This window comes from Lissotriton vulgaris, chromosome 5, assembly GCF_964263255.1.
Source record: "Lissotriton vulgaris chromosome 5, aLisVul1.2, whole genome shotgun sequence".
Lineage (NCBI taxonomy): Eukaryota > Metazoa > Chordata > Amphibia > Caudata > Salamandridae > Lissotriton > Lissotriton vulgaris.
Window position 1 is genome coordinate 810892245 of NC_141693.1, and position 12448 is coordinate 810904692.

At 46.3% G+C, this 12448-nt stretch overlaps 1 protein-coding gene across 1 annotated transcript in view; it reads left to right on the forward strand.

Moving 5' to 3' along the window:
- The window catches only part of OIT3 (oncoprotein induced transcript 3), a 686203-nt gene that overhangs the window by 432208 nt on the left and 241547 nt on the right, over positions 1-12448 (forward strand). Inside the window, exon 5 of the mRNA XM_086922283.1 lies at positions 11234-11356. Within this exon, the coding sequence (XP_086778409.1) occupies positions 11234-11356 (123 nt within the window). The remainder of the gene's footprint in view (positions 1-11233; positions 11357-12448) is intronic.

Below are 12448 nucleotides of genomic sequence, written 5' to 3' on the forward strand. Positions count from 1 at the left end.
TTCAGGAAATCACCGTTCACAAAAGGCGGGCCCTATTGGGCTCGGATCCTATAAGATGGCCGCGTAGGGACCTCGACCCGCTCAAAGTGGACTAGCGAGCCCCCAAGATGGCCGCCCCTGGCCCTGACCCCTACGACCGCATCCCTTAAGACCAGGCTGCCTGTCGATATCTACAGAGGCCAACCCATGCTCGTACACGCGCGAGTGAAAGGCGGAGCTCCGTTGTATCGCCCGCATGTCGCGGCGGAAACTCTTAGCGCTAGGGATGCGAGTTGCAAATAAGATGAACATATTTTATGCGCCGGCATAACCCGAAATATTTGCCCCTTGGTTGTTTAAAGAGCCAGATAACATCAGCTTGCTTGTATTTAGACACCACTCTGTTGTGGTTTCCAGCCAGAGCCGGCTTTAGGAGGAAGGTGTTGACATACACAAGCGAACACAACATAACAATTTGAAATGCACATGCTCACCCAAATGCGTTTATCTTGGTGTCGAATAACGGATGTTTAGAGTTACCCGACTCAATGGTGGGTTTCGTGTCACAAGAAAATAAAATATTTCGTTACGATTTCTGTCAGAAGTCTTATTCTTACTTAACGTTTCATTTTAACAGTATACTTTTACTCTGAATTATTTTAGTGTGTTTAAATAATGTTTTGTAATCTAATAAATATTGTTAAAGAAAGACAACCAAGAAAGGATTTATCTCTAATAACTTTTTTCTATATATTTAATAGTATGAGATTATAAAATGTTTAGACAGAAAGAAAATAAATGTACTTCTAAATAAAGTTAAACAAACTACGAGTGCGGCAGAAACAATGGGGAAGTCTTTTCTATTAAATTAATTCAGACCGGCTGTTACTCTGTTCGTGGGAAGCATTTGACTTGTTTGTTTTCACTAAAAGCTATCAGAATGGTGTCCAAGCAAGCTATTGCCCAGAGTCACAAACCTGCCACCGGTACTGGGGATCGAACCGCAAACCCCGTAGTCCGGAGTCAGGCACCCTGGCTGCTGCGCCACACCTCTTCCCAGTTTAAAGACGTACTCACTTGTATCTGTAAAACCATTGTTGACATTTCGTGCAGTGGTCTTCAACATTAGACTCTGAGCTAGAAGTCCTGGGATGAGCGAGGTAACGTGGCAAACTATGCGAAAATGAACATAAAATATCGTCTTTGGGATATGCCAAATAAAACGGTTTTTCGTAAGTACTTTTAATTTTTGTTGCATGTGACCTCTCTATCAAGCAGTTTTACCAAGAGATGTGTCTGGTAATATAGTTTTATCACGCTAAATAGTCTTTGCAGCAGGCAGGCGCAGCGTGCTGTTTGAAGTGCGCGCTGTGGGCTTTGTTTTCTATCTGTTCTTGTCACAGTCACATCCTTAGCCAAAGGGGTTAGTGTGTTCCACTACCACATTTTCGCTTAGTTTCTTAGTGAGACTGTGCGAAATTATCCTTTCTTTTATGCTTCGGCCGTGGTGTTAAACTTTCGCTTCCGTGAGGAAATGTCTGACACATTTCAGCCACACAATACATTCGTGAGAAGTGAGATTAAATTGCATATATTTAACTGTCAACAGACACATTACTGTTCTACTTCTCGTGTGCCAAGTGCGGCAAGACTACTTGCTGAATGTTTACCTCCTGAGCGACGCCACCGAGCCTGCCGCTTCCGCCATTGCATGCCGCTCTGAGGATTCCTCCCATGTTCGATGTGTATATTACCGGCTGGCTCCTGCTCCGGACCTGGGATTCTCCCAGACTGCATTCTTTTAAACAGCGCTTTTCCTCGAAGTAAGGAAATAAAAAAGAATCTGTTAGGCTGATACTCTCGCACTATCTCACATGTAGCGCAGCTTGAGCTCGTGAGCGCTCGGCCTAATCAGTCACACAATGTCGCAATAACACTCACCTAATCACCAAATGACCACGCTGTGAGGCCCTCTCCTTTCCTCCACGAACAGCATCCCAGCTAACGCCGTAATTCTTCTGCTGGTCTGCTGCCGGAGCTGAAGGGAGAAGACAAAGAGGATTAGTTCTGCCTCCCCCGAGGTTTTATACCCTCGGGGGAGGGAAGGTCGACCCTACCTTCCTGACTACTCTGGTCCCCCTGATAGGCTCGTTTGGACCTGCTTGCTGGCTGCTCCGCCCCTGACCTGTTGCTGCCTCGAGGATGTTCCTGCTGGCCTCCCGCCCCAGATGCCCTCTAAGGGCGCCACGCCCCTAGGAGCGGGTGGCGCCGTCAGTGCATTCGGTGTCCTCAAACCTGACCCTCTGCACTCAGCATGAATTCTGGAGAGTAATTAGTCCACATTCCTTCCCTCGCTCCCTCCCTGGAAGGAGCCATTAAGGATGATAAATGCCCAATTGATGGAGGGAGATACAGCTCGTTTGAGAGAGAAAAATAGCTAATAATAGCCAGGGCCAATGTTTGTAAGTGCAATTTCTATTGTCTCGTATTTATTCTAATATAGGGAAAGAGACAAACAAAAGTGAAAACAAAACATGCTCCTGCTACTCTAGTGTGCTGCGACAAGCCTGATTCAAACCTCTCCAGACTCGAGTGTGCGTGTGAGTGTCGCGGTAGCCTAGGGTTCGGGTAACGTAAAACCAGGGCTCGGGTCGGGGGTACACGCGGGTACACAGTGTACCCCCACTCTTTTCACAGGGTGGACGTCGTTCCCCCTGCCAAGAAGCTGGGCCCCACAGAAATAGGCTGAACGTGTCTCGGTGTAATTTTCAGACACAGGGACACGTTCAGAACGTGACGTCACGAGGTCATTTGCATATTGTCAGTCTCCCCCCCTTCTTTTTGTAGGACTTGTGCCCTGCGTAAAACATCATTTATTTGGCTCTGAGGCTGCCAATCAGTGCCAGCTTTAGGACACAGTGCCACATACCGCCGGGTGAGCTTGCTACAGACACCTTTAACTAATTGATCAAGTTTCAGAGTTCCATACGTTCCCAGTTCCTAATGAAAATGTCAACATAAGGCAGGCAATGGGTGTATCTGCTGGAGAGAGCTGAGTCCTGTTTAGTGGCAGTTTTGGCTCATTCTAAAGCGGTGTAGGGGGCGCCTCCTGCAAAGCACAATGTGTACCATGCAGATCACAGAGTTGAATTTTATGTAGATAGCTCAGTGGGTTACGGCTTTTGTCACAGTGATTGTTTTGTTATTTGCAGCTTGCAAGTTACACTCCTAATATAACACAGTGAGCTGTATGCAAACTGCATAGATTTAGAACCTTATAGTCTTTTTTTCACAGTCTTTAGTTAGTCTAAGGTTGCTTACACAAAAGACAGATTTAGATTGTAATGAATTCTCATAAGTAAAGAAATTCTGAAAGGGCACTTTTAAAAGCCATTACAGCTTCCTACTTCTTTGGACACACAGTTAAAACACATAACTGAATTCTTACCTACAGACCAGATTGGGCTTTAATTCCTAAAACTGTAATTTAACATTTGCCCTCTTTGATGGAATTGCTTGACTGGCGGCACCCCTTACAGAAAGAGTGTTATTTAGCATCTTATATACAGAAGAATGCATATTAGTTGCTGCACTAACACACTTGAACAAATCTTTTTTTTAAATTTGTTTATTAAGTTTTTCTCGTAGAACAGAACAAAAAGACAATCAGCATAAAACTTGCTTTGAGCTTCAATGGCTGGTCTTTAGCGTACAACAAATAAATGTGTGCGCAAGTATTTTTAGTTATTCGAAGAAACAAGATCATTCATCTGCCAAGACTCCCATGCATATCTTGTTTCTACTAGTCAGAAGGACATTTGAGCAGTCTATCTGTGTTGAGAAACTCCACTTTGAGAGGCTCTGGTTTGTCTAAAAACACAATTTCTGAGCTCAGTGATTCACATTTGAATACATCCTGCCCACAGCCTCAGAAGCTGGATCGAGGACTGCGCCAACACCCTCGCCCCGCTGAAGAAACCCCCCACAGAAACACCAGCAAGAGGGCCAGCTGGTTCACCCCAGAACTCTTAGCCTCCAAGCAAGCCTGTTGGAAACTAGAGAAGAAATGGCGCAGTGAACAAACTCCGGACAGCCACGCAGCACACAAGGACACCATCTGCAACCACCACCACCTCATCAGGGTGGCCAAGAGGACCTCCTTCAAAGACCGCCTCTACAACAACGCACACAATAGCAAGGGGCTCTTCAACATCGTGAAGGAGCTCTCCAACCCCAGCTCCAACACCAACGACATCCCACCGTCGGAAGCCCTGTGCGACTCCCTCGCCACCTTCTTTCACCCCAACTAGCAAACATCCACAACAGCTTCAACACTCAGACAGCCCCAACAGACAGCAACACAACATACCCTCCGCACACCATCGACCACGACCCCCTGGTAGCCTGGGCCAGCGTGAGCATCGATGACACCATCAAGACCATGCGCACAATCCAGTGCGGCTCTCCGTCAGACCCATTACCTCACCAGGTCTTCAACCTGCGCAACGTCATCAATCTCTCCCTCAAGACCGCGACCTTCCCAGAGATCTGTAAACACGTCGAGATCAATGCCCTACTCAAAAAACCTAAGGCAGACCCAAGAGACCTCAATAACTGCCGGCCCATCTCTCTGCTCCCCTTCCCGACCAAGGTCATCGAGAAAACCGTCAACAGACAGCTAGCCTGATACCTCGAAGAAAACAGAATCCTGGACCCTTCCCAGTCAGGTTTCGCAGCAACCACAGCACAGAGACTGCCCTCATCGCCGCCACCGACGACATCAGGATGATGCTGGACAACGGCGAGACCGCAGCACTCAACGCCTAGACCTTTCTGACGCCTTCGACACCGTCTGCCATCGCACACTACGTGCATGCCTCCAAGCCGCAGGAATCCAAGACAAGGCTCTGGATTGGACCACCTCCTTCCTCTCCAGCAGAACCCAGAGCGTCCGCCTCCCCCATTCTGTTCCAAAGCATCCGAGATCATCTGCGGCGTACCCCAGGGATCCTCCCTCGGCCCGATGCTGTTCAACATTTACATGGCCCCACTCGCACATGTAGCCCGACAGCACAACCTCAACATAATCTCCTACACTGACGACACTCAGCTGATCCTCACCCTCACCAAGGACTCCATCACCGCCAAAGCTAACCTCCACGAAGGAATGAAGGCCGTCGCCGACTGTATGAAGACCAGCTGTCTGAAGATGAACTCGGACAAGACGGAGGTCCTCATCCTCGGCTCCAACCCTTCAGCCTGGGACGACTCCTGGTGGCCGACGGCACTGGGGGCAGTCCCGACAACCACCGACCACGCACGCAACCTGTGAATCATCCTTGACTCAACGCTATCAATGACCAAGCAAGTCAACGCCGTCTCCTCCTCCTGCTTCAACACCCTCTGCATGCTCCGCAAGATCTACAGATGGATCCCGACAGATACAAGAAAGACAGTCACCCAGGCCCTCGTCAACAGCAGACTCAACTACGGTAACGCCCTCTACGCGGGAGCCCTGACCAAGCTCATCAAACGACTACAACGCATCCAAAATGCCTCGGAACAACGGATCCTTGACGTACCACGCCACGGCCACATCACCCCCACCTGAGAAACCTGCACTGGCTCCCCGTCAACAAGAGGATATCCTTAAAGCTCCTCACCCACGCACACAAGACACTACACAAGACCGCCCCAGCCTACCTCAACAGACGGCTCTCCTTCTACATCCCAAACCACCAGCTACGCTCCGCCGACCTCTCACTCGCCACGTCCCACGCAACAACCACCGAACCACCGGTGGGAGATCCTTCTCCCACCTCGCCGCCAAGACATGGAACACCCTTCCACTGAGCCTACGACAGACCCAATACCTGCTGACCTTCAGGAGGATACTCAAGACCTGGCTGTTCGATCAGTAGCGCCCCCCCCCCCCCCAGCGCCTTGATACCCTCGCGGGTATGTAGTGTGCTTTACAAATGATTGGTTGATTGATTGATTGATTGATTGATCCTGTGCTCACCTGACTCATAAAAATAAACAAATCTTCTATTGTACACCTTTCTTGAGCACAAAGGAGCTGACCTTTTATGGGAGTCGATGTGGCCGCCTGGCTACAGCTGCCGACCATGCTGTGCTTAATTTGTAGAAAAATAAGTGCCAGGGTTCTTGTTAGGAGGCCACTGCAGCGTGCACCACCCGCTGCCCCTCCTGCACTGCCAATATCGTACCAACACAACTACTGACCATCACACTCTTACAAGTGTGATAATTCAGACTATTCCTTGTCGCCAGAGCTATAAGAAGGGCTTGAGTAGCAGGTTTTAGTAATTTTTTAATACATATTGTGTTAAATAACAACTGTAGTTGTGCTCATTTCTAAATTAGACTGATAGCGCAACCATGTGGCAGACTTTCATGAGGGCCGGTGTTGGCCATTAAGTGCTGGTGCCGGGCACCAGAACCTACCACCTCAAATTAAGCACTGCAACCATGTATCATGGGGATCGGGGTTTAATCCCGGCCTCTATTCATCAACCGGCAAACTTCCTGGCACCACAGGCTGGGTCTCATAGCGCAAATTTTGTAGAAGAACATAACTTATGTCCTGGACAAGGTTTGCACTATGTAAAGATACCCACAACAATTAAGCTCACTCACTTTTCTCGCTATGTAAAACGTATCCCCAATTTTTATGCCCCACCACTTTCAAATGTCACCAGCCACCAATGAACGTATTGTAGAACAAGAAAAGTACACATCGTAATGCATACAAGTTGTTTACATGGAACACACGAATCAGAGACCTGTTGGGATTAAAGTTCCATCAATTGGCAAAATATTACAAAGGAGTTACCCACTATGACTGGCGTGAACTTTGAGAAAGGGACCAAGACTCTGAATGTGAGTGAAGTACATTCCTAACTTAACAACAAACGCTTTTGAAGGCTTCCGGTTTACGCTCCATTTTGAGTCTTTGGGGCTTATTACAATGTCGGGCAGATACACTTTTTGAGGATTGGAAACCAACCTACTTTAGGTCGGCGGTTCCGACCGCCTGATTTGGAGGCAACCACCCATAGGGCGGTCGGAAACATCCATTCTACAATAGCAGAATAGGCTTGCAGCCCAATCTGGCATTGTAGAATGAAGGTTTGCAAACATCCCTGCACTGTGTGGCAGGCACCATTCAGTGTCTGCCACACAGTGCAGGAGTTGAGGGGGTCCCCATATGTGCACCCCAGGGTCCCATCGCAGAGTGCCAGTAGGGAAGGGGGCACTGCTGGGACCCTCAAAGACACTATAGCCTTTTCATGTCTGAAAAGCTAACATGAAATGGCTGTGGGAAACTGCCATCATAATCCTGACGGCAGAACCGAGCCTGGTTCCGCCATCATTAGGGGATCAAAGGTTGTTCTGACGCATCGACGGGCTCCTTGAGCCCGTTGGAAGTGCCACGGACTGTCCCTCCGCATCATAATGCAGCAGGCAGACCGCAATGTCAGATGTCGGGTACAGGGTCGGATTGGCAAGGCGGGCATTCGGGAAACGGCCGAAGGGCCGTTGTCTCAGTGCCCTCTGTGGGCCGGTTTTTTTCTCCCCTTTTTCAGTTCACAGAGAGTGCTCTCTGCTATCTGCTCTCTGTGAACTTGGGAAGGGGAGAAAAAAAAACGGCCCACAGAGCGCACGGAAACAGAGACAGAAATGAAAGCGCTTCACTGTGTGCCATGCAGTGATTATTAGCTGTGGCCTCACTTCACCCCCTGCCCCTGAAAAGCAATCACGCCAAGGGTGGGCTGGGGAGCGGTGATTGTCTGCGAAAATCGGCCTCCCTGGGGGCCAGGTGTTGCTCAGGCCTTGAGCCATTCGGCCCCCCTGGGGCCCACGCAGCCGAGAAACGGTGTTAATCTTAACACCTCGCACACAGCCCCTCAGATTCAGGGCACGGTGGGCGAGGAAGAATGGGTCTGGCTGTGGGGGCTAGGTGATGTTTTGAACTCCCATCATCTTCACCTCAGCCTTCCCCTGTCTACCATTGTGCTCCCCTGCCAAGACATTGCCCTGGGGCCTGGAGGGCTGGGGAGGGCTGATTAATTTACTAATTGCAGGGGCCATTCTGCTGTTCATGTGCTCTTGAGCTAAGTAGGTTAGTAATAGCAGGGGCTTCCCTTCTTTTCAGGTGCTCCTGCACTGAAGTTCTTGAATAATTTTGTGACAGAAAGGGGCCTTGCTGTTTTTTTAGTTGCTCAGCATGTAGGCCATTGTCACCTTGGGCCTGTGTCCTGCGCAAGAACAGTATCCTCCCACTTTCATTCCTTATCTTTGCATAGGCATAGGTGGCCTAACGCCAGAGTTGCAGAGATGGGGATTCAAGTTTGAATCCCAGGGTCTGCTCAACAGCCTGTGATTCTGGGCAGATCACTTCCTCGCCCAGGCCCTTAAATAAAAAATCAGACCATGTGTACTGTAATTGGTACTCATGAATAGAACTCAAATAGCCTTTGTCTTGGGCTGAATTTACACTACATGAAACTGTCAAATGGTAAGAAAATTATAAAAAATAACCATTTGTTCATGTTTTATGATTCTGCAAAGGGACCATGATAATTAAAGAGGACACTTTATAAAAACATGTCCATATTTTTAACACAGCTTTTCCGATACAAAATTTCCATTTCATGTGCCAGTTAACAATTTAACTCTATTTTAAAGGCCTAATCCAAAATGCAGACAAGGGGCATATTTCTCTATATGCCAAAAATATCATTTAGTAAGTTTTGGTTAGTTTTTTTTTTTTTGTTTGTAGGTCATTCTGACAGTAAACACCCATTATCCCGAATCTTTCTTGCCGCATACCATCACTCCGCATACTTTTATTACGAATCTACTAGGACTCCGCAATGCCGTTATAACGCATGGCATTACATTTTATATGCTTTTACCACGCATACATTTACAACGAAACTCGTAAATGCATGAATGATAAAAGCATGTTTTTTTGTATATGTTAGGATAAGGTAAGTATGGGTATATAGGGTATATGTTTTGGGGTTCTGAGGTATATGTTTTAGGGTGATTGGGTATTTTAAGGGTTCAGGGATAGTTTTGGGGTACTGGGGTATTTCTAGGTTTCAGGACTAGGTTTTGGTTTTGGGGTACAGGGGTATTTTTAGGGTGAAGGGATAGGTTTGGGTTTTGGGGTACAGGGGTATTTTTAGGGTTCAGGGATAGGTTTGGGTTTTGGGGTACAGGGGTATTTTTAGGGTTCAGGGATAGGTTTGGGTTTTGGGGTACAGGGTATTTGTAGGGTTCAGGGATAGGTTTGGGGGTACAGGGGTATTTTTGGGATTCAGGGATAGGTTTGGGTTTTGAGGTACAGGGGTATTTTTGGGATTCATGGATAGGTTTGGGTTTTGAGGTACAGGGGTATTTTTAGGGTTCAGGGATAGGTTTGGGGTTTGGGGTAAAGGGGTATTTTTAGGGTTCAGGGATAGGCTTGGGTTTTAGGGTGCAGGGTGTATCTTTTAGGGTTAGGATGGGTTATGATTATGGGGTGCAGGGGTATTTAAAGGGACCATGGTGGGATTAGTTTTTAGGGTATTGCACAACTTTTTCTGGTTGGTTGTGTTTTGTTATCATGCATGTGGGCCCCAGAACGTGCTTCAGAGTTGGTGCTACATAATGTGTCTTACACATGGAGGACATGCGAAAAATTGTGAGGGATTGTTACACGGTTGGAATATTTAAAACCAATAGCACTAGTTGTTTGCAGGTCTCTTGTACCATGATTCAGAGAACAGAGTGTGTGTATTGCTTCTTCTATATAAGGAGGAAATTATTAGATTTCCTCCAATGGAATGGTGAAAATCCTCAGAACATCGCATTGGTTTTCATTGTTGCTGAAAGAATGGCATAAGTAAACATAACTAAAGCTACAATTGCAAACACAATGCCCGTATGGTTTATTGTGATATTGTGTGCTAGCTCACAAAACAACAACCAAATCACCCTTACCACTAAAAATGTGAGAAATAGGCAGGTTGCACACAGAATTCCACGTCAAATGTTGTTGCAATTTAATGTACACAATTTACCCAAGGAATGATTTTGCAGCATTATTCCAGATTGTATTACATTATGATATAGGCCTGAACATAGGTGCTCACAAACATTTTGCCAGGAGCAACAACATCTGGTCTGAGTTATGACCAAGAGCTATGTTGATACCAGATGAGTTGCAGTTGGGGGTAAGGTGAGTGTAAGGGAAGTGAGGCATATACATCTAGTTTCTGAATTGCACAATGTGATACCAACAACTTGGCATTAATACTGGTTTCGTATCTTAATCAGATCATGTGATCCTAGGCAATTGTTTTATTTCACTCCCCATGGCCCAGACTTTAAGGCAGCAACAGATATGAATAAAACTGTGTTTTTTGTATATAGACATCACCTGCTGACTGTATAATAAATGTATGACTAGATTGTACAGATACATTTTTTCAGCATTCTTTACACCCCAGACTGCCTTTTCCTCGTTTGTGAATTCTTACTTTTGTTATTACATGTTCTATTCCCAGAGATTCCAGTTTTACCCTTTCTCCTTGACTTTGTACTAGATTTCTGGTTTATGTGATGATTAGAGTCTAGGACATAGCTGGTTAGGAAAGAGTATCCAACGACATTGTGCAGGGCGTTAAGACTGCAAGTAAGTATTCAGTTATCTGAACTGCAGTGCTCCTAGTCTTTACCAATGTTACTTGCTCTGTAAGCTTTAAAAGGCTTAATTTACTAAATATTTGTCTACAAATTAGACCTCAAAGAGTAACCAAATGGTGTTTCATGAAAGGGCATGCCCCTCGAATGTGGGCCACGCCCCTTAAATATAGGCAACGCCCCTTAAATGTATGCCACGCCCCTTAAATGTAGGTCACGCCCCCTTAATGTGGGCCACTTTTTCGTCAGTGCCCGGGCCAAATTGTGATCCCAATCCGACCCTGGTCGGGTAGACCCGTAGACCGCAACCGAAGGTTGGTCGGTTGCAGTCTGCCCGACATCGTAATCAGGCCCCTTGTATCTTGAAAACTACGGCCTTCATTCTGATTGGCCTGAATTAGTAGCCGGTCACTGCTGTTACCAGCCCTATTAGAATGAAATAGTCAATTATAAGGAGGGCCTACATTTTGTCTCTCGCCTTTTTGTTCACCATGTTCACCATGTCTAAAATATTTTTTTTTCTCTATTACACAACCAGAAATCGAAGGCTGCCATAACAACAACGGGGGATGCAGTCACACTTGCACAGAGGTTGGGACGAGGTACCTATGCCAGTGTCCCAGGGGGCTCATCCTTGCGGAAGATAACCACACTTGTCAAGGTAAGAGCACATTACAGTGAGCATTGTTTAAATGAACGCAATCACCTTTTCGCGTTAACAGAGTCATACATTCAAAAGGTTTGGTGCCTCACTTGGGGAGCCATCAAAATTGGCTCTTTCATGAGGTCATTGGCCTCGATTCTGAAGGCCGAATAATTAACGACCCCTGCTCAAAAACCTGGTCAAGGGTTGCCAATTGCGAGTGCACATCCAGTAATTGAAGACATGTGGGAAGCCCTTGATCACCACCTGAGGCAGTAACCCCCCCCCCCCCCCCCCCCCCCTCTCCTTCTTCTTCTCTCTTCTCTCTCCGGCTCCACCAAGCCAATAGTACACACTGTCGGAATTGCCAAGAAATAAGACAAACGTTTTGGTTTTTGTATATGTAAAATTTATTTTCAATAAATAATTTTGAAATAAAAAAAAAGAGCGCTAAAAGGGCAGGACACCCCCAGATACATCTCAGCATATCAACCCTGCCTGAATTCAACGGAGGAAAGCACCTGATCAGTGTCGTGACTGCAGATTTTGATGTAGTGAGCACGACAATCTGCAACGTTATTCCCCATTTGAAAGAAGGAAACTTGTAATTGATGCTGTTTATCGCACCACTTTAAATCCAAAGCCCTGGGTATTGAATTGTAATGAGTTGAATGACTGTACCTACCGTAGAGGGTATTCGTAATCATGACCCTACTGCTTGTTACTTAGGTGATTTGGTTGATGCATGTGACTCCGAGGGATTTCAGATCAAGACAGTGATGTGCTGGTTATTGGTTAATCAGTACCTAGCGCTCATGGGTAATCGCTATCTATTCTGTAGTTCCTAAGGTAATCAGAAATGTAGGATTTGCACAATGACTATTCATGAGAAAAATTTCCATGAAACTGATCAGCATGGAATTAGTTGTTTACATATTTGTTTTAAAAACTGAATGCCAGACATGTGTACAACGATCAAAAGAGATACGAGGACCGCAAAAATAATGCTATGTTAGCTTTGCAAACATGATATTGAAACATAAATATAAAAGATAATGAACAGGAATGTGGCTGTAATATATGCAAAGCGATAAATATATTATAAAACAT